The following is a 23,057-nucleotide window of genomic DNA, read 5'->3' on the forward strand; positions in this document are numbered from 1 at the left end:
GCTTCAATTCCGCGCTGGGTCACTATGAAACCCAGGAACTTGCCCGAGGTGACCCCGAACGCATATTTCGCCGGGTTGAGCTTCATTTTGTATCTTCTGAGCTTGGCGAATGTCTCGTCGAGATCGGCTATGTGGTGTTCCGCCGCTCGGCTTTTCACCAGCATGTCGTCCACGTAGACTTCCATATTTCGGCCGATCTGGTCTTTGAAAATTTGGCTGACCAGTCTCTGATAGGTGGCCCCAGCGTTTTTCAGGCCAAAGGGCATCACCTTGTAGCAGTAGGTGCCCTTATCGGTGATGAAGGCCGTCTTCTCCTCGTCTTCTGGCGCCATTCGGATTTGATTGTACCCTGAAAAGGCGTCCATAAAAGTTAGCAGTTGGTGCCCTGAAGTAGAGTCGACGAGCTGGTCGATGCTTGGAAGGGGAAAGCTGTCTTTCGGGCAGGCCTTGTTCAGGTCGGTGTAGTCCACGCACATACGCCATTTCTCGTTGGCCTTCTTTACGAGGACTACGTTGGCGAGCCAGTCCGAGTAGGAGACCTCTCGGATGAAGCCGGCTCCGAGGAGTTTGTCCACCTCCTCGGCCGCAGCACGTTGCCGTTCCGGGGCGGAGCCCCTTTTCTTCTGCTTTACAGGCCTGCTGGTTGGCCTCACCTGGAGTCGGTGAACCATGACCTCAGGGTCAATTCCCGGCACGTCCGCAGGCGACCAGGCGAAGACGTCAGCATTGTCCCGCAGGAAGCTGACGAGGCGATCCCTCTCGCGGGCGCCGAGGCCGGAGCCGACCTGCACGGTTAGCTCGGGAAAATTTTCTTTTAGTGGAACTTGAACAAGAAGCTCACCGGGCTCTACTTGCTTCTTCCAGAGGGTGTCCCTCGCATCGAGGGTTTCTATGGGCAATGAAGGGCCCGTTGGCTGAATTGTCGCCTCGGTCGGTTGCTTTACTCCGTGGGCCGCCGTGTAGCATTGCTTGGCGACCAGCTGGTCTCCTCGGACCTCGCCTACTCCTTGGCCGGTGGGGAACCGCATGAGCAGATGGTGGGTTGAAACTACGGCTCGAAGGGCATTCAGCCCTGGCCGCCCAAGGATGGCGTTGTAGACCGAGGGCAGTCGAACCACCAGAAAGTCCGTCCTCACAGTACTCTCCCGGGGGGCGAGGCCAACTGTGACAAGGAAGCTGGTCTCACCTTCGACCGGGACCGAATCTCCGATGAACCCGACCAGTGGGGCGTTGATCCTCCGGAGATGTCCTTCTGTCAACCCCATTTTTTGGGAGGCATGATAATACAAAATGTTGGCTGAGCTTCCGTTGTCAACTAGGACACGCTTTACATCAAACTTATTTACAATCATTGAGATGACCACAGCGTCATCATGAGGGGTCTCGACCCCTTCTAAGTCCTCGTCCGAGAACGAGATGACTTCATCAGTGCGTGGGCGTTTCGGGGGTGCTCCCGGGGCGGCTGCTCCTGCTGAGGCCCTTCCAATCATGTTGATGGTGCCGGCAATGGGCCTGTTGTCGTCCGGATTTTTGGTTGGTACGACATCCTCCGCCGGCCTCCTTTCCTCGCGCCGGTTTCTCACGAACCGGTTGAGTACTCCTCGACGGATGAGTGCTTCTATCTCGTCCCAGAGCTGGAAGCAGTCCTCCGTGTCGTGCCCACGGTCTCGGTGGAAGCGACAGTACTTCCTGGGATTACGGAGAAATCCCGTGTCTCGCATAGGCGGCGGGGGTCGGAAGAAGTCCCGACCCTCGATTTCCATCAGGATCTCGGCCCGGGGGGCGTTGACGGGTGTATAGTTCTCGTACCTCCCCGAGTACGTCCGAGGCCGTGGTGGGGACCTCAGTCGAGGAGGGGTCCTCTGCTGAGGTCGCCCCTGCTGACGGGGCGGGCTCCTCAGTCTGAGGAGATTCTTCTTTCGACGGGGGATCGGCTCCTTTGTCGGTCGCGCTCCTCGCGGCGCTTCTTCTGCTTCTTAGAGGCGGGCTCAATTGCTCCCCGCCTAGAGGCAACTGCCTCCTCGGCCTTGGCATACTTCCGGGCCCGGGCCAACATTTCGGTGAAGTCGGCCGGGAAGCTCTTCTCGATGGAGAAGAGGAATCGGTAGGAGCGAACCCCAGTCTTCAGAGCCGACATGGCTATCGACTGGTCTAGCTCGCGAACCTCCCATGTGGCGGCGGTGAAGCGGTCCAGGTATTCCTTGAGGGACTCCCCCTCTTTCTGTTTGATGTCGAGGAGGGAGTCTGACGTCCGTCGCTGGCGCCGGCTGGCAGCAAAGTTGGTGGCGAACTGCCTGCCGAGTTGCTCAAAAGAGGACACCGTGTTCGGCTTCAGTCCAGAAAACCAAAGCCGAGCGGTCCCTCGGAGGGTTGCTGGGAAGGCCTTGCAAAGTATGGCCTCCGAGGACCCTTGTAGGGCCATGAGGGCCCGATAGCTCTCCAAGTGGTCGAGAGGGTCGGTGATTCCGCTGTAGGGCTCCATCTGAGGCATTTTGAACCTCGCGGGAACCGGCTCATCCTCGATCCGGCTGGAGAAGGGGGACTTGGTAGTGAACTCAAAGTCTCCCTCTTGCCTCGCCTTCTTGCTGTGGAGTACCGCGATCTGGCGCTCCAGATGCTCAACTTTTCGGTCGAGCTCCCCTGCCTGCGGAATTGTTGCCGTGGTTTGCACCGGCTCACGGCGGTCCGGAGCTGACTCAGCCTCAGAAGGCTGGAGTCTTCTGTCGAGATCTTCCCCCGGCAGCTCTCTCTGGGGGGAAGTCCGCTCCTCGTTATTGGCTCTGGAGGAGCCATGTAAATTCTGGCCGGGGAGAACCGGGCCGTTGGGAGGAAATTCCGGCGGGAACTGGGCCCGCGGGGGAAGCGTTGGTAAAGCTTCCTCGCGTCGCAGGCCCTGAACGGCGGCGGCCAGGGCCTGGACTTGCTGTACTAAGGCGTTGAACTGTTCCGGCTGGACCTGAGGAATTGGGTCAGCCGGAGTTGGAGAATTCTGGACGGAGCGTCCAGGACTTTGCGGGGGACGCCGGGAGACGTTGGAGGCTCCCTTACTTCTCAACTTCATGACTGCTACTCGGGCCCTTCCTCTAGCGCCAACTGTTGCTGGAAATTGGACCCGGGGGCAATCTTCGGCCGAGTGAGAGGGAGCAGCGGGTCACCACGGCGGGGCGGCGACCAGTCGGCGGGCGGCGTCCTCCGCTTGGGGTGGCCGGAGAGAGGGAGCTGGGGGTCCTCACGGCGAGGCGGCGATCCGTCGGGGAGCGGCGTCCTCCGTTTGGTGTGCCTGCAGACAAACCGGTGGCCGGGTTTTCCGGCGCCGGCCCTCCGACGCTCAAGTCAGGGAGGGGGCAGATAGTGTAAGGAGGAGATGAACAGTGCTTGTAAGGCGCGGAATTTCCCAACCCCCTCCTGAGAAGCCAAGGCTCCCTTTTATAGGTGGGGGTCGGTTTACCTGTGATGTAACAGGGCGAGGCCATAGTACGGCTCGGCATGTGGCTCAGGTCGGCGCACGGTCAGGCGAATCATTGTGCTGATGTCGGCGGTGAGGGCGTCGTACGACCCGAACCAGTACGCTACCAGGCGAATCATTGCATTGGTGTCGGAGGTATGGCCGAGATCAGAGACTTATCATGGTTGACCAGACTTTGCTGGGCTAACTTGCCGTGGAGAGCTGAGAGTCCGTAGATGACAGGAGCCATGCGCATTAATTGTGGAGTAAGCCGGAGATCCGCATTAATTGTCGAGTAAGCCGGAGATCCGCATTAATCGTGGAGTAAGCCGGAGATCCACATTAATTGTCGAGTAAGCCGGAGATCCGCATTAATGGTGGAGTAAGCCGGAGATCCACATTAATTGTAGAGTGAACCGGAGGGTTACAGCGGCCATGCGCAATAAATGCTGAAGCAGTGGCAGGGTATGGTCCTCAGTTGGACCTCGGAGGAGTACGGCCGTAGTAGGTGGCTGACAAGGGTAGACCTTGAGCATCAAGATTTTCCTGGGTCGGATGTCTTGAGGTCGGGTGTTCCGAGGTCGGACGCCGACTTCGGCTGTTCAGGGTCGGCGATTGTGCGGCTTCTTGGGGGCATTCGTGTCACTTGGGGGAAAAATCTTATTCCCCCAACAATAGTGTCACTCCTAGAGTTTGTGCATCTAGTCTAACATTCACACCTAAACTTTCGAGCATACTCTGTATGTGAAACTGAAGGACATCATCTCCACATTCTTCTCTCCTCTACAAGTAATTTGATCTCAAATAATTACCTCATGTAGTTAAGAGATAGAAAGGAATAAAAGTACACCCCTTGAAATTTGAGTGTATTTATCTAAAATATGAATAATTAATATAAAAAAACTGATCAAACTTAGGAATCATAGCCATCTATATTACATCTTATTGACCTCATTTATTAGGAAACTAAACTCACATAATTTTAGTTACCTCGAAAACAAATATATTTCATTAGGATAATCATTAGTCTCGCATAAAATAATCGAAACCTATTTTAGAGAAAATACCTCAAATCAAACTTCACTCCATCAAACCCTACTAGACTCCAAAAATACCATTGACTCTAGTAGTAGGACAAAAGCATGACCCCAAAACAATCTACGACACAAATAAGATATAAACAAAAGACAAATTAGAGATTTACTGCACAGGTATTAACAAGCATTGCAATCTACAGATGGAGACAAAAGACAGATGCTTAACTCGAGTATTTGAATAAAATTATATTACATCATTTGCGAATCCAGATGGTATATTGGAAGAAAAAGAAAAACGAAAACAAAATTTCGTCTCACATTAAAAGCATTTGTAGAAACATAAAAATAAAATAAATAAAATTGGATCAACAACTAACAAAATGCAGAAAGAAAGAGTATATAATTATATTTTGTAGATGATTAAGAAGCAAGGGAGCACCGCCCGGGGGTCGAACACCAGTAGCTCTCCCTTCCCGACCAGTAGCGAGTCGAACCCGGTCGGGGTCTCCGACCCCTGTTCGGACCCGGTCCGCACCCGGCCCGCGATGACCCGGCAGAGAAGCATCGCCCCACGACCGGCCCCACCGCCCCCGCTCGCGTGGGCCCCGCCGCTCCCGTCGAAGGTCCGGATCCCCTCCCCCGCCTTCCCCAAGGCCGCCGCGTCGTAGACCTCGCCGCCGCCGGCGGAAGCGGAGGAGGGGGCGCAGTGGAAGCGCATCATCTCGTTGCCGTCGGCGGCGCAGCGGGCTGCGCCGGAGGCGGCGGGGCGGGAGCGGACGGCGGAGCGGTACTCCTCGAAGCGCGCGGCGGCCTTTGGCGGGTGCTGGACCCGGAAGAGCATCTCGATCTCGCCGGCGAACGGCGGCCTCCCCCAGCTCGACCGGAAGATGATCTCCACCACCCGCCGAGAGGAGTGGCCCTCCGGCAGCTCCGACAACGCCGGGAACGAATTGGCCGGCGGCGCCACCTCCCTCACCGCGGACGCCGCCGCCGCCACCGGCGGACAAGGTCTAGATTTAGATTTGGGTTTGGGTTCCTTTAGGGAGGGTATTTTGGGAAGAGGTGAGGAGGTATATTTTGGGAAGGGAGAGAGCACGTCTCTGACGGAGTCGGAGCGGCGGCAGGCGGCGAAGGGGTGTGGATTCTTGGCCTTCTTGGAGACGGGTTTGGGGTTTGTGACGCCGTCGGCGACGGCGTTAGAATTGCAGCTGAGGGATTTGAGCCAATTCGTCGCCATTAATGGCGACGGCTATCCACTAACAACCCCAGAGAGAGAGAGAGAGAGAGAGAGTCACTTGGTCCAGAGGGAGGGTGGAGGAGTTGAAGGCATTGCTTTGGGTCTGGGTGTTGCCTATATTTATTACTGGGATTGCGGGATTTTCTAACTTTGGAAGGAGTTGTAGCAGGGTTGCCGCTGGGAAATGGAGTAAGGTAACAAATTTCCATTCTTGGGTTAGCTGTATATTTGGACTGTGAGATTTGTGCTGCAAGTATATTGCATGTTTTTTTATTTGTTATTTTTATCCAAATCTAATTAAATAGGATCCTAAATGTAATTTTCTAATATTGCTTCACATTGGGGCTACACTTATATTTTGTACATGAGGATGGCATCTTATGTTGCCAGAAAAAAACTTTCCCAAGCTTCCTCCCAAATCTAATTTTTATTTGCACATATCACTATTTCCTTGAGATGCAATGATAGTTATGACTTAAGAAAATAGGGGAGATCTTCATTAAATTTCTTTGATTTTGTTTGTTGCTAGGTTTAGATTGACTTAATAAACTAATACAACCTATTTACTACTACTTATTTGATTTTTCAGGGAAAAAAATATATTTCTAAACTTCACTATCCTTTGGCCATAAATGTGTTACCATCTATCCTCACTTGAGCTGTCACTCTCTTGATGGAATTGGCGTAGGGTTGTTACCTCCCTCTTAATGTATCTATACATCTCTCTTGGTTGACTTCAGGCCTATTATGTGATGTTAAGTCCATTATGTGACATCAACATCTAGTCTTATGGTTCCAATTTAGATTTAGCTGAGGAGAAAGATGATGTTGAGTCCAATCAAGTCAACATTAACTTGACCTAGTTGCTCTCTTACCTATAACATATTCTATAATTACATAAAACCAAATCTTGTAAATATTTCAATATAAGCCATATAAATGTCATACCACCAGCAGCTATAATTTTCTGTTAATAAAATAGAGAATAGTTTGCAATGTAAAGTATCTCAGTGGTTGTGTCCAGGACATGAATTTGAATGTTGCAATCATCAGGATTGGTAGTTCAGGATATCATGCAAAAACATTTTTTTTTTTACTTTCTTTTCCTTCTTTTCTTTTTTGCTGTTAGGGTTAAAAGAGAGGAATGAATTCAATTATTCAGTAAACGTCGTTAACTGAATAACTAGTTTTAAAAAATTAAGCTAATAGGGATTGGATTGATGATGTATTTTAGATTTAACAAAACCACTTTACAAAGGACCCATGCTTATGTAGTCATGCACATAACAATGTTTCAAACACATTGCTATTGCATGACCTACTAGAGATTAGGAGGCAATCCAATTGTCCCTTCCCACTAAGGAGGTTGATGGGATCCTTTCCATGGAGCTTTACTTTTCAGTTGTGTGTGTGTGTGTGAGAGAGAGAGAGAGAGAGAGAGATTTGATCTCTATAATCTAAACTATCATAGATCTTATCGAATCGGAGTTTTAATCTTCATAGGCATTCTGTCTTCTCATTTATGCAACAAGAAGTAGAGTCCTACTTGATTAAAATTGAATCATGTCTGATTATTATTTGGCCCCTCTGGACCCACCTTGCAGCCCGAGTCTTGTATTAAAATTATCAATCACCATCAACAATAACATAATGGTTACAGTTTCTAGTCAAAAGAAAACATAATGCAAAATTCTGCACTTTCCACTTGATATTTCACCTAACTATATGCATATAAAAGTTTTAGTGGAAGGAGTCGATTTGTCACAATCAACAGAGCAGTGCTACATTCTAAGTGAATCATCATAAGAACTAATAAAATTCGGTTGGTTTGGCTGCAGGTAGTTTCCTGGCGAGGCATGTTGATGTTGGACCGAATCCTGATGTTTCTTGTTCTCCATTGTTGCTTATAAACCAAGACAAACCGGCTGGTTTTGATTCTCCATCACATCTGATGTCTATATCTGATTCGTTGGATAGGCGTTTTCGCCAGGATACAAGAAGGAATACGTTAGAATAGTATAAAAGGCGCAATCAGCCGGCTTGCTCCTGGTTGGAAATTTGAGCTAAGAGAGGATAATTAGAGGAGATTAGAAGCATATAACTATGTGACTTACTGTTTTAAGGCTTGAGCCCGAGTCCTGACTTCCGACTTAAGAAATAATATTCGTTAAGGGGTGACGATTTCAATCTAGTTTTCAATATATAGATTAGGTAAAAGCTCTCATAGAGTTTAGAAACGTTTCATCTTAGATGATGTGAAAAGAAGCCCAAACAAGTTTAGAATAGACTATATCCTAATCAATAGGACGTCGTCATTTTTTTCTACTCCACCATTGGGCTTCATCAAGGTTGCCCCTTGTCTCCTTACCTATTCATTATTTATGCTGATGTGCTATCTCGCACACTACGGACTGTGTATCGAGAGCGGAAGATGGATACCTACATGCTAGCCCTCGGTGCCCCATCTATCTTCCATCTTTTGTTTGCAGACGACTATCTCCTCCTTGTCAGGGCGAGGACGAGGGACGCGTTGGCTCTCAAAAGTGTTTTGGAGGACTACTGTGAGGCATCAGATCAGATAGTAAACCTTCATAAGTCTACCATCTGTTTCAATCCAAAGACGAAGTTGCGGATGAAAAAAGCTATCAGGAGGGCTCCTTGGCATGAGGGAGAAGGAGAGGCCGTGCAGTTATCTTGGTATTTCCATCACAGAGAGGAGACTATGAGTGTCGGAGCGCCTCAACATGGTATAGTGCATCCAGGAGCGACTCGAGGGTTGGAGAGCGGCCTCATTATCCATGATGGATAGGCTGACGTCGGTGAGATCGGTCCTGAGCCCCATGCCAGTCTATCTCATGTCTAACACAGTGGTTCCGAAGATTGTGTTGATGAAGATTCAGCGGCTTCTCCGGAACTTCCTGTGAAACTCATATGGCGACAGTCACGGGGTGCATCTGTTAGCATGCTAGCAGGTAATGGCGGCCTATCCTCCAGGATACAACAACTGGATCACTCCAAGCGCACACCCGCAGATGCAGTGATACTATCGAACAGCCCAGAACCGCTCAGGAAGATAGAACAGAGAAGTCCACACGCGGGGGGGGGGGGGGGGGTCCCCCCTGCACGTGATAATCGCAACGCGCCCGGTTAAACGTTTCCGGATCGGATTCGCCAATTTTGGCTTGGACCTCCATTGGGCTCATGCGCACGTGGGCTACTTTCTTTCTTTGCTTCACCAAGTTAAAAGGTTGAATACTATATAAAGATCTTTTGAGTTTTGTTCCTTTCCAATGTGGGACTAAAGAAAGTACACTAGACAAAAAGACAAAAGACAAAGAAGGGCAGACTCGGAATTTTGAAATATTCCAACAATCCCCCACATATTTTAAAATTCAATAATAAGTTAACGAGCGCGAGAGTTCAATGCATCAAATTGGTGTCTTTGAGACTATGAACCATTTTTTAGGACTAGTAAGTATGACTTACAGAACTTTTGGTGAAACATGAAATTTCTATGAACCAAAAGTCCTTTATGTAAAACAGTGACTCATAGCCCACATTGACCTCTCAAGTTCTGGGCTTGTTCTAAACGGGTTGGTGCAAATAGGCCATGCACCTTACCTGGATATTCATGAGTGCTTTAGAGAACTGCCTAATTCTCATAGGAAGCGGCCCCACTCCCACACCCATATAGGTGGATCCATCAAGTGTGTACTGCAGGTATACACACCATCCTAAAGGACTATGGTATCCATTAAGAGCTTTACCTCATCCTTATCTACTGCAGTTTGCACTATCTACACCATAGGGATGGATTTTCCAAAATTAAATACGATAGTGTACTCACAGTCAACTAGCGACTTGTTATTACCCATATGAACATGCTTCATGGGATCTCCAATCACACATGTTGGGTTTCTGTCGTTATTGACTTTGATATAGGCATTAGTCCCATCCCCCTCGATGTTTCACTCACTAGTTTTCTACCTAGTGGTTTTGTCAAAGGATCGGCCAAATTCAACTCTGACTTTACAAACTCAAGAGATATAATCCCATCATCAAGCGGCTGCCTTACAATATTATGTCTCAACCTTATGTGTCTATTCTTCCCATTATAAACTTTATTCTTAGCTCGATATATAGCAGCTTGGTTATCACAAAGAATAGACACAGAAAGTGTTGGTTTATTCCATAATGGAATATCTCCCACAAGATTTCTAAGCCATTCAGCTTCAGAACCTGCCTTTTCTAAGGCAATAAACTCGGACTCCATTGTAGACCGAGCGATGCATGTTTGCTTGGATGATTTCCAAGATACTGCACCCCCACCAAGAGTAAAGATATATCCACTCGTGGATTTCATCTCATCTGAATCAGAGATCCAATTTGCATCACTATACCCTTCTAGTACAGCTGGAAATCCACGATATAACAAACCATAATTAATGGTTCCTTTCAAGTACCTTAGTACTCTATGAACAGCACTCCAATGGTCCTTACTAGGATTATGAGTATACCTACTTAATCTTCCTACTGCATAAGCAATATCAGGACGAGTGCAGTTAACTAAAAACATTAAACTACCAATGATGTGAGCATATTCTATTTGTAAAATACCATTATCTTTATTTTTCCTTAAATGTATACTAGCATCATATGGAGTAGATACGGGTTTACTATCATAATGCTCAAATTTTCTTAAAATTTTCTCAATATAGTGTTCTTGTGATAGCATAAGTCCATTAGAACTTCTTGTTATTTTAATCCCAAGAATTACATCAGCTTCACCCATATCTTTCATATCAAAATTTGAAGCTAAAAATTTCTTAGTATCTATAACTATATTCAAATCAGTTCCCATTATAAGCATATCATCAACATACAAACATATGATCACAACAACATTATTAACAACCTTACTATAAACACACTTATCAGCCTCATTAATTAGAAAGCCATTAGATACCAATACTTTATCAAATTTTTCATTCCATTGTTTAGGTGCTTGTTTTAATCCATATAAGGATTTTACTAATTTACAAACTTTGTGCTCATTACCAGGAACAACACAACCTTCAGGTTGTTCCATGTAAATTTCTTCATCTAATTCTCCATTCAAGAATGCAGTTTTTACATCCATTTGCTGAATTACTAAATTATGAATGGATGCTAATGCAATGAGTACTCTAATAGATGAAATTCTAGAAACTGGTGCAAAGGTGTCAAAATAATCAATATCTTTTCTTTGTGAGTATCCTTTTGCTACTAATCTTGCTTTAAACTTATCAATTGAATTATCTGGTTTTAACTTTCTTTTAAAAATCCACTTACAACCAATTGATTTAGCACCTGGAGGCAAATCAACTAAGGTCCATGTATGATTAGACATAATAGACTCTATTTCATTATTAATAGCCTCCTTCCAAAAAGGTGCATCAGCTGAAGTTATTGCTTCTTTATAAGTTTGAGGTTCATTATCAACAAGAAATGTGTAAAAATCATTTCCAAAATTTTTCTCTTTTCTAGTTCTTTTACTTTTTCTTAAATCAATTTCATAATTTTCATGTGCCTCCTTTTCTTGTTTATTATGAGACTGAGAGTCAATTTTTTCTTTACCTAGTTTCATAGGAAAGATATGTTCAAAGAAATCAGCATTTTTAGATTCTACTATAGTGTTGGGTTCCATAATATTAGATTCACATTTTAATACCAAGAATCTATAAGCAGCACTATTTAATGCATAACCAATAAATAAGCAATCAAAGGTTTTAGGTCCCAACTTTCTTTTCTTTGGTTCAGGTAATAGAACTTTGGCCAAACACCCCCACACTTTAAGATATGTAAGGTTAGGTACATGACCTTCCCATAACTCATAGGGTGTCTTACCAATTTTCTTATAAGGTATTCTATTTTGAATGTGACAAGCAGAGAGAATAGCTTCCCCCCACAAATAAAGAGGTACTCCTGAGCTTATTAACATAGCATTCATCATTTCTTTTAGAGTTCTATTTTTACGTTCAGCAACTCCATTAGATTCAGGAGAATATGGTGGGGTAATCTCATGGATTATACCTTTATCTTCACAAAATTTATTGAAAAGATTATACTCATATTCTCCTCCTCTATCAGTCCTTATTCTTTTAATTTTCTTATTAAATTTATTTTCTACTTCAGTAACATATTGCTGAAATTTTTCAAAAGTTTCATCTTTAGTCCTAAGTAGATATACCTTAGTGTATTTAGAATAATCATCAATAAAAGTTATGTAAAATCTTTTTCCTCCTCTAGTTGGAGTGTTTTTCAAATCTCCTAAATCAGAATGTATTAATCCAAGTAATTCAGTTTCTCTTTCTATTGACTTATGACTCTTTTTAGTAGATTTAGATTCTACACACACTTCACATTTATCATTCACATTTCCAAAGGTTATATTATTTAACAAGCCTAGGTCTTTCATTTTCTTGATATAAGAAAAATTAACATGTCCTAATCTACCATGCCATACATCAACAGAATCAATCAAATAAGCAAAAGATGATACATTTTCATTCATAGTTTCGGTTACATTCAAGACAAATAAACCCTGGTTACAATAACCCTTCCCAATGAAAACATTGTTCTTAGTCATTACAATTTTATCAGACTCAAAATACACTTTAATTCCAGCTTTTCCTAATAAAGATACAGATACTAAGTTCCAACGGATATTAGGAACATGCAACACATCATTCAGGGAAAGGACTTTTCCTGATGTTAGCTTGAGGAGTACTTTTCCTTTGCCAACCACTGGCGAGGGTCTCGAATCACCCATGAACACTTGTTCTTCGCCTTCATTCAATGGAGTGTAGGAAGTAAACGCACTCCTATTGCCACAAATATGTCTAGTAGCCCCAGAGTCTACCACCCAGTCCTTTGCTGCCATAACCATGTTGGTTTCAGACACAACTGCTGCAATAATATCTGTCTCCACCAAATTAGCATTTGGTTTAGCAGATATATCATTCCTTTTTCTAAACCTGCATTGATTAGCATAATGTCCAGGTTTTCCACAAACAAAACAAGTTCCTTTTCTTTTAAAACCAGGACCTTGGAACTTAGGTTTCTTATCATTTTTGAGATAAGGCTTCTTGGACTTTGAATGAGACCCACCTGGTTTGCTGACTATTACATTGGCTTTGGAAGTCATTTCCTTGGCCAATTGTTCTCGGTCTCTAACTCGATTTTGTTCTTCAATTCTAATATGAACAATAACATCTTCAAGACTCATATGTTTCCTTTTGTGCTTCATGCTATTTTTATAATTTTTTCAAGACTCAGGTAATTTTTCAATCAGACAGCCGGCTAGAAAAACTTCTTGAAGTATTATGTCTTCATTTTTAAGATCAGTAACCAGCCTATGAAAATCATGGATTTGTGATGACACATCCCTATCCTCAGACATTTGAAAGTGCAGAAAATTTCCTATAGCATATTTCTGTACTCCAGCATCTTCTAACACATATTTTTTATTCAGATTTTCCCAAATTTCTGCAGCTTCTTTGTATGAACAGTAGACATCAAAAAGTTCATTTGACAGTGTACTCAGAATTGTATGTCTACAGATTTTATTTCCATGTTCCCACTCTTTGAATTTAGTGTCAAAATCATCAGACCCTTCTATCGGTTTTGACTGATTTAAATACCGAGCAAAATTAAGCATATCCAATGCAGAATAAACACGTTCTTGCCATCTCTTAAAAGACATACCATTGAAACTTTCAATTTTAGAAGTATCAGGAATTGATCTAGCAGTAATCATAGCAGAATCCATATCTATTCTTAAGATTGTTGTAAAATTATAGATGGAGAGAAGGAAGAACTTATCAGTTGAGGCGTGATTTCACTGTCCTTAAGAATAGATCGCGCCCCTCGGAGAATGGATCTCGGTGTAGCAGGTAATGGCGTTCTATCCTCCAGGATACAACAACTGGAAAAGATACGGGCGTTTTGAAAAGATTTACGTTTTATCAAGAGATAAAACAAAACAAAAGACGCGACGTTATCAAACAAAATAATTCAAAAAATAAAACGGCAAAAAGAAACCTGGCTCAAGCCCACACCCGCGGGTCCCCCCTGCACGTGATAATCGCAACGCGCCCGGTTAAACGTTTCCGGATCGGATTCGCCAATTTTGGCTTGGACCTCCATTGGGCTCATGCGCGCGTGGGCTACTTTCTTTCTTTGCTTCACCAAGTTAAAAGGTTGAATACTATATAAAGATCTTTTGAGTTTTGTTCCTTTCCAATGTGGGACTAAAGAAAGTACACTAGACAAAAAGACAAAAGACAAAGAAGGGCAGACTCGGAATTTTGAAATATTCCAACAAGGCTGAGTGTCTAGTTTCTTCTTCTGAGAAGAGGCGCCGATTGCACGGCATGCGGCGAGACTGGTACTTGAGCTGCAGTGCTTCTAGAGTCATGTGATAATTGCTGGCTAAGGACAATGATGGTGGGCGGGCTAACTCAGAGTGGCCGAAGGTGCTCCTTCCTCTGGCGGACAATCTGCAGATATGTGCCCACTTGGCTAATACCATATGGCTGATCGGCGATGGGTGCAGTGTGGATGTGATGGAGGACCCTTGGGTGGATACTCTTCTGGTGAGGCTTTGACCGACCATGGTCAACGCTGAGGACGTGGTTGGGCTATAGGTTTACGATCTTCTCCGCTCTAAGGGTGTAGGGTAGGACACCAGCCGGATCGACTATCTATTTGGTGAGCACCTCATGGAGAGAGTCCAGTCGCCGCTAGTTCTGAAGAGTACTAATCCGGATGTGAGAATTTTGTGTACTTTCTGGAGCCCTAGAGTCAGAATGAGAGGCATCTATGGCCTTCTTCAGAGTGAACAACACCCGAGGCAGCACTGCGCCTGAGTCTGGAGGCTCGGTCTTCACCCAAGGGTTGCCCTCTTTCTTTGGAAGGTGGTTTTGGGGCCGGTTGCCAACAAAATCTGCGCTGAGCGGGCGGGGATTGGGCATCCAACTGCAATGCCCTAGGTGCCAGGTGGAGGAGACCATGGACCACGCTTTGTTTCAGTACGAGCGAGTGAGGAGGGTTTGGAGGCTCGTCGATATCCCACCGAATGCTCAGTGCCAGTCGAGCTCCTTTATTCAGGTGTTCAGACGGTGGGCCACCGCCCCTCAGGCTCAGCATGTAGTCATTGGGGCGATTTATACTACTTATCATATTTGGCTAACCAGGAATGCCTGAACTTTTGGAGAGAGCAGTCTTACACCCATATTTGTCGAGGAGCGAGCCTGTGCACTGGCAGCGAAGATCACCCATGCAGGTCCATCGGACAGTCCTTTGATAGCTCGGGGCATCTGAGGCTCTACATCTGCTCTTGTAGCACCATGGATGGTATTTTTCACCTGAGAGCCCCTACCTCCGAGTTTCTCAAGATCAACTTCAACAGATGCATGTTAAATGGTGGCAGGAGAGGTGGTGCAGGCTTTGTGATCCCGGACTCCAAGGTGGTTGTTGTTGATGGGTGCCAGATTTTTGATATCTCTATTTCTGAGGCGGAACTGAGAGCTACTTGGGCTGGTCTGTGTCAAACCTAACGTGTTCTGCGGACCAGCATAGTCCTCCTCAAGGGTGACTCGACTATGGTGATCAGCTAGATCTAGAGGTGCACTGGCGACATAAGTGGCCGTCTTCCATTGTTCCGGAATATTCGGGCCATGGTAGGTGGAGACGTTGCCTTCCAAACCGAACATGTCTATAGAGAGGTCAACGGAGCTGCTGATTGGGTAGTCTCGTATGTGGCTGACCACTCTAGGGGTGTTCTCTAGGTTGGTGAAAGGGAGCTGTCTAAAGCGCTCTAAGACTTGTTATCTTTTGACTTTTTTGGATATATTCACATTAGAAGTGCGTAAGTCATGTGTTGTAGTAAAAAAAAAAAAAACATACATAGTGATTAGTGAAGGATATAAGTAAATATCTGAGAATGATATCAATGCACATACTCTCAAAATCAGTGCACATGAACCTGGAACAACAAGAACTGAAATCTTTCTCTTTCCTTTTTATGTGTGATCAATGGAAATACAAAATAGTGCACACAAGTAACTAACATCAAGAGCAAGAGACCAGGGCTTTTACACCTCATGGGCAAAACCACTATATCAATCTTCCACTGTTGCCAAGAAATAATTAAGCTTACAAGATATGATTTTTCTTCTTGTCCAAGCAAAGGATCATTTGATTCTTAACTCTAAGATCCAAGAAACTTAATATAATTTCCATATATTCGCTGGTTAAGCTACACACACACACACACGCACGCATACATATGTATGTGATCAAATAAAATAGCAGAAGGAAATACATGCTTTTCAGCTTGTCCAATGCACATATTACACTATTTAAAATTATATTGTTTCGCTTTATATGAATGTATTTAGATAATGTGCATACTCCCAAAAAAAAAAAAAAAACTGTAAACGAACTCTCCAGGTTCCTGTCTCTCTTAGACAACATTTTTCAGATGGAAACCAGTGAAAGTAGTTGAAGCAAGAACATGCAATCTTGTTTATTATGATGTAGACAACAACAACCATGGTTTCATATTTTAGCAATTATGACAATGTTTATCTTCATCTCAGCCACCCTCAAATGTTTTATGATTCATAATGGCTTATAGTTATGCATCTACGACGATTCTTGCAAGTTACAACAAATTACACAACAATGTTAGCAAATATTATTTGACTTTCGCTGGTCTCGCAAATTTATAATTGCATTTTTGTTGCATAAATAATTTTGGAAGGGATATATAGAGTTAATCAATCTTGTAGATAAATTTAAAATGCCATTACAATGATGTCGTAGGTTGCCATATGCCATTACTACAGGTGCAACTCTGGCCGTGTTAGACGATTCAAGTTGCATTGTGTCAATATTTAATTTATGTTGGTCCTAGGGGTTGAAAACAAAGTGAACTAGATCTCTACTTAAGCTATATTTTTATGTTTCTAATGGAGCTCCCAAAACAAACCAACTAAAATTGAGCCTAAAGTTATTTGTATAGAATGGTTAAGAACTGAACTGCAGGAGAGTGGGAATGAAACTGGAAGCCAGGGCCTTTAGTCTTCCTGCAATGTTTTGAATACCATATAAATTTGGATACTCTTGTCTGAAAGTTCTAGGCGGTTCCTTAAGAGCCAATTGTTTCAAGACTATGGCTAGAGAGCAGGAAAAAGCTAACAAAAATATGACACGAGATTTGCATGGGATCAGAAGTTCATGGCTCTAATATGGATCATTTAGAAAGAGAAGAAAATGGAAATCATCTCAAAGAGATAGAGATGTTTCAATTATTTCCAATGTTCCTCTCTTATGAATCTTAGTCGCTTATAGCAATACCAGTGCTCTTGGTTTTGATAAAAAGACTTTAAAATGTACCATATGTCACGGTTTGTGGTTTTTTTTTTTTGAATAATTAGGAGGGGCTAGTCACCTAACTTTTTTTTTTGGTCAAAAGTGGCATTTCCATTCATATAAATCTAACGTGAGTACAATCTATTACATCAAGTAAAAGTAAACAGTATAAAGAGTGTGGAATACTAGCTAAGTTTGTCCAAATGACCTCTCCGGAGTGCCGGGCAACATAAGAGGCGATCCAGTCTGCTGCACTGTTCACCAACTTCTATTCTATGCTTATGACCAACTAAAATTGGACCCACATTCTCTTACTCAAGTATCAATGGGGGATACCATCCGAGCAAGTGCTCAACGTAGGGAGTCCTTCGCTATATGCTCACGAAATTCTTGTCATGTTTGATTTGCACATTTTGAATGATAGGATTCCATATTGGTTTTGTTTAGGTTCATATTGGAGTTTAGCAAGGTTCGGTATTTATAAGTTGGATAATGCTTTAAGGTGTTGGTTATGTGTATAAGGAACTTTTTTTTTTTCTGAGCAAAATGTGCATATGAAATCTTAGTAGGCCTACTAAATAGCGAGAGGCGATGCAATAATCAACCAAACCTCATGTATTGCACTAATTCCTGCTAGGATACCAACCCTCGTTGCCGCTCGACACAATGAAATTTTCATATCAGCATTAGTTGACTAAATTTGTCTTTTATATCATCCCACTTGAACAGGTTTTTGCAATTAACAAGCAAGAAGTTCTCTGTTTTTTTTTTTTTTTTTTGAACTTTAGAACCAGCCTGCTATATCCATTTTAACACTTACTAATAGATTTGGGTAATAAATGATATATATATATATATATATATATATATATATATATGAGAAAAACAGCATGACCAACAAAAATTAATAATTTATAATTTATTTGTACTTCATCAATGAGTTATGAGTATCCCATGAATATGTAATTACTAGTTCATTATATCTGTGAGCTAATAATAATCTGTATATGTATTCATTGATTGCAAATAATTTGAGGATTCGGTGGGCCAACAGAAAAACCAACTTGAAATAAAGGGAGTTGGATCAATGGAGGACAAAGCCATGAAGATGGACAACGGTGAGATGGTGGCATGAGTGGAAGTAGCAAGCAGAATATTACAAACCCAAGGCTTAAAAGTCAGGCATTGTTATATGAGGTAACCAACTAAAGGAGTGGCCTTTAGGATTTAAGTGGTTGAGGAAACTCCTATTGACCTAATTGCTTCTAGCGAGGCACAAGGAGTGGGAGAACGATGGGACGCTGCTAACGCCAGCCTTCCTTTTCCCTCACGCCTAAGTTGCCTTCGTGAGCCACCCCGTAAGCGTGCTCAAGACTCGATTTGCTTGGCAGCAAATAATATTTTACTAAGCTGTGGTCGGTCCTTGGTCATGTCCATTTGGTGTCGAGAGTTGAGACCATTATTAAAGCCTCCAACAGAAGGAACGATGTACAGCTTACAAGCAAGATTCATCATCTCGATATCAGACTCATATCGATGCCACACTAGAAGCTATGTTGGTACTTGGTACAATATGATAAGTATCGGTATGCTATGATACCGGTATCAAATCAGTATGGTATGTTCTGTACTATTTAATTTGGGCGCCAAGGCATTGCACCGTACTTTGCTTACAAGTAAATTATAGACAATGTTTTCTCTTGCTTTATCCCAAGGGGGTGGATTTCATACTAAGAACTGAAAAAATTTCTGCACTTCGGTTTGGAGGTGTTTTGGGGCGTGTACGAGAGAAAGGCCATCACTTCTACCATTTAGAGTTGAGGTGCAAAAAGGAGCAAGCCAAAGATGTTTTCCAAGAAGATGAAGCAGCTCTCTCCCTTTTTGCAAATGGCTAGTGTTGTAGCCATGCAAGTGATGTGCTTGGGCCCTGCTTGTTCTTTGTCATGTATGCTAGCTTTTGAGTCATGCCGGGCTAAACATATCATGCCCAAATTTTTCTATGTTAGGCTTGGATAGCCCCTAGCATCGCTCATGATCCTAATATGCAATATGATTAAGATATAATCTTTCTGTGGGTTACCGCATGAAGTATTTTCCTTTCACTATGGGCTCGTTTGGTTCGCGGGAAAAGAAGGAGGGAAAGTGTGGTCAACAGGAAAGTAATGAAATGCCTCTTGTTTGGTTGGAGTTTTCAAAGGAGAGAGAAGGGAAAGTTGTATTCCCATGGGAATGTGATTCCCACATTTCGGGCTCGTTTGGTTCGCAGGAAAACGAGGGGGGAAAGTGTGGTCAACGGGAAAGTAATGAAATGCCTCTTGTTTGGTTGGAGTTTTCAAAGGAGAGAGATGGAAAAGTTGTATTCCCATGGGAATATGATTCCCACATTTCATGGGAAAGTCTTTCCCATGAGAAACATGGGAAAGTTACTTTCCCATGAGGTGGGAATCACTCCTTTTTTTATTTTTTCCCAAAAAGACCCTTCAGCATTAAAGAAGCATTAAAGAGGCATTAAAGACCTAATTTTTATTAAGGGCATAATAGGAATTATACATAACTTTCCTAGGAAAGTGGATGGTCAACCAAACATAAGCACTTTGGAAATTAGTCACTTTCCCATGGTTAACCAAACATGTCAAAAGTACTTTCCTAGGTATCCTCTTCCTAGGAATCTGATTCCCAGGAATCATATTCCTAGGAGGGAAAATACTTCCCGCGAACCAAACGAGCCCTTCATGGGAAAGTCTTTCCCATGAGAAACATGGGAAAGTTACTTTTCCATGAGGCGGGAATCGCTCCATTTTTACTTTTTCCCAAAAAGTCCCTTCAACATTAAAGAAGCATTAAAGAGGCATTAAAAACCTAATTTTTATTAAGGGCATAATAGGAATTATATATAACTTTCCTGGGAAAGTGGATGGCCAACCAAACATAAGCATCTTGGAAATTTGTCACTTTCCCATGGTCAACCAAACATGCCAAAAGTACTTTTTCTAGGCATCCTCTTCCTAGGAATTTGTTTCCCGGGAATCATATTCCTAGGAAGGAAAATGCTTCCCGCGAACCAAACGAGCCCTATATGAAATATAAAAATAAAATTTTGATATATTTATAGTCTAATAATATATATAGTCAAAATTTTTATATTTTTCAATATAATAGTCACAAAACCATTCTGATGTTGCCGTGTATTAAAATTCAAAGGCAAATCTCTATGCAGTTCGATGATTATAATAAAAATTCAATGTCATGTTTTCATACAATGATGGTAGAACTTTTATGCTTCCTACATAAAACATGGAAAATAAAAAACTGATTATAGATCCCTCCATAGTTAGTAGATTGCAACAAAATTCTAGATTTTATATTTTCTGCATAATGACCATGAAATTATTCGGAGATCAATATATAAAAATGAAAAATAAAATAGAAAATATTTTAGCATATTATTAATTATATAAAGATCCAATTTTCATATTTCATATGATGACCTAAATTTGATGATAGGTGTTATAATAAAGTTGAAATTCTTTATTTCCAAGTAGTGAGGATAGAATCATTCTTTGGTCGCTATTTGAAATATGAAAACAAATTTAGATTTTGCTTTCTTCGTAATTCACTAAATACAATAAGACCAAAATTTTTCTGGTTCCATATAGTGATTATAGAATCATTCTACTGCCATTATATGAAGCTCGCAAATTAATATTGAATGATAGGTCTTTCTAGAGTTTATTAATGATATTAAGATTCGGAATTCATTTTTCTGTATAATAACCATAGAACCAATTTAGAGTTAGTATATGAAACATGAAATTAGAATTTAATGATAGACCTCTCTATGATTTATCAATTAATTAAAATCAAAATTTCACATTTCTATGCGATGACTATGCATATAGTGACTAAAAGCATTTTATGATCAATATATGAAATACGGGAAATATAAATCAATGACATGCCTTTATAGTTCATTGATTATGCCTAAATTTTGTGTTTCCACATAGCAGCCACAAATTGATGGTTACAAACTTCTTAGTCTATCACTCTGTAGTTCATTAATATAATAAAGCTCAAATTTTGCATCCATATCTAGTAACCGTAGGTGCATTCTACCATCGCTATATGAATCATCGAAAATGAAATGATAGATCATATTATGATTTATTTATTACAATAAAAGCCAAATTTTATGTTTGCAAACAGTGACTAAAGAACCATTTGCAGGCACTATTTTAAAAAATGAAAATAAAATTAATTTCATGATAGATCCCTCTAAAGTTGAATGATCATATTATGATTTAAACTTCATCTTTTTTATATAGTGACCACTAGATCATTTTATGGTCACCATATGAAGTATAGGAAATAGAATTTCATAATAGGTCCTTCATACTTCATGGATGAAAATAGGGTCCAATTTCCGTGTTTCCAGATGGAGTACATTTTGATTACCTTAGCTGAGAAATGCATTTGTAACTATTTCCAGTATTCGGTTTGGTGGGGTTGGTGCTATAGTAACATAAAATCTCATGTTTATGAATGAGAATCATAATTATAATTTGTTGTGCTATTAAAATAGTATTTGTAACAACTCAGGATCTCATCTAAAATGGCTAGCCGGAAGGTATTATTTGGGTTCCTTGATCCTGTATAAGTACCCAAGATCTACCCAGCGAATAACCGATATGGAACTAAACACATGCCCGCACGGATCCTCACATACTCATTCTGTTCAAGCTCTAACGTCCTCGTCAGGCTAATAGTTCAAATCTATTCAAATCTAGTCACAAACACCACGATCGGCCCGTGATTAGCCCCAATGGATCCGTGCTATAGTGTCCCCTAGTTCATATAGGTTATGAGCCGAATTCGCTCTAATACCATTTGTAACAATCCAGAATCTCGCCCAAATAACTAGTTGGAGGGTATTATTTGGGTTCCTTAATTCTGTATAAATATCCAAGATCTACTCGGTAAATAACCGATGTAAGACTAAATGCACGCCTGTACGGATCCTCACAGTATTGATTATGTCTATTGGTATCTATCCTTGTTCATACATACATTTATTATAAAGATGTCTATAAAGTTTTTTTTCCAATTTATCTTATATCTAATTTAGCCATAAGATATTATATCATAAAAGGGCCTTCATGCACAATTTAACTTTCGAGAAATTGTTCAACTTATAACGATCTAAATTCTACAGATAGGAGTAGATACAGATATTTGAGCACATCCATAATGACTCCAAATCATTACAGAAAAATAAAATTTAATAAGAAGACTCCTTATGGATCAGTTATTATAATAAGACTCAAATTTTGCGTTACCATGCGCAGATATACCATAAAATCATTAAGTAACAATAATGAAATATGAAAAGTAAAATTTAATGACATGTGCTATCAATTAAAATAAAATCTAAATTTGTAAATAGCAACATATACTCATTTGTCATATATTAACTATGAAAAATAAGATTTAATTATGGATCTCTCTGTAAAATTTATTTATTATGTAAAAACTCAGGACCTTTCGTGCACTATAGGATTGGAAAAATTATTTTTAGCGAACGGGGATTGAGGATGCCCCCTGAGTGCGGGGCATGTGGAGCCGGTAGTCAGTGGACCATATACTATTTCAGTGCAAATTGGCGAGGGCGACGTGGCATGCGGCGGGGCTGCTATAGGAGGGTTGGTCTCAGGGGGACTAGTTCTTACGGACCATTCGTTGGGGGTCGGCCAATCCATTGACATGCCAAAAGGCGGTTAGAACATCCTGCACAGCATACCAGATATGGCTGGCAAGGAATGTTCGAACCTTTAACGAGTAGAGCATGTCACCAAGGTTCGTGGCGGAGAGTGCCCGGGTGCAGACGACGGAGATTAGTCATGTTTCCTTCTTAGAAAGACTTTTG

At 42.2% G+C, this 23,057-nt stretch overlaps 1 protein-coding gene across 1 annotated transcript; it reads right to left on the minus strand.

Moving 5' to 3' along the window:
• Positions 1–4,700: 4,700 nt before the first annotated feature.
• LOC103720875 lies at positions 4,701–5,809 on the minus strand. The gene has a single exon (XM_008810825.4). It carries the CDS (start codon positions 5,717–5,719, stop codon positions 4,886–4,888), a length of 834 nt encoding a protein of 277 aa, XP_008809047.2. The 5' UTR covers positions 5,720–5,809; the 3' UTR covers positions 4,701–4,885.
• Between the last annotated feature and the right edge of the window lie 17,248 nt (positions 5,810–23,057).

Source organism: Phoenix dactylifera, chromosome 17, assembly GCF_009389715.1.
Source record: "Phoenix dactylifera cultivar Barhee BC4 chromosome 17, palm_55x_up_171113_PBpolish2nd_filt_p, whole genome shotgun sequence".
Classification (NCBI taxonomy): Eukaryota; Viridiplantae; Streptophyta; class Magnoliopsida; order Arecales; family Arecaceae; genus Phoenix; species Phoenix dactylifera.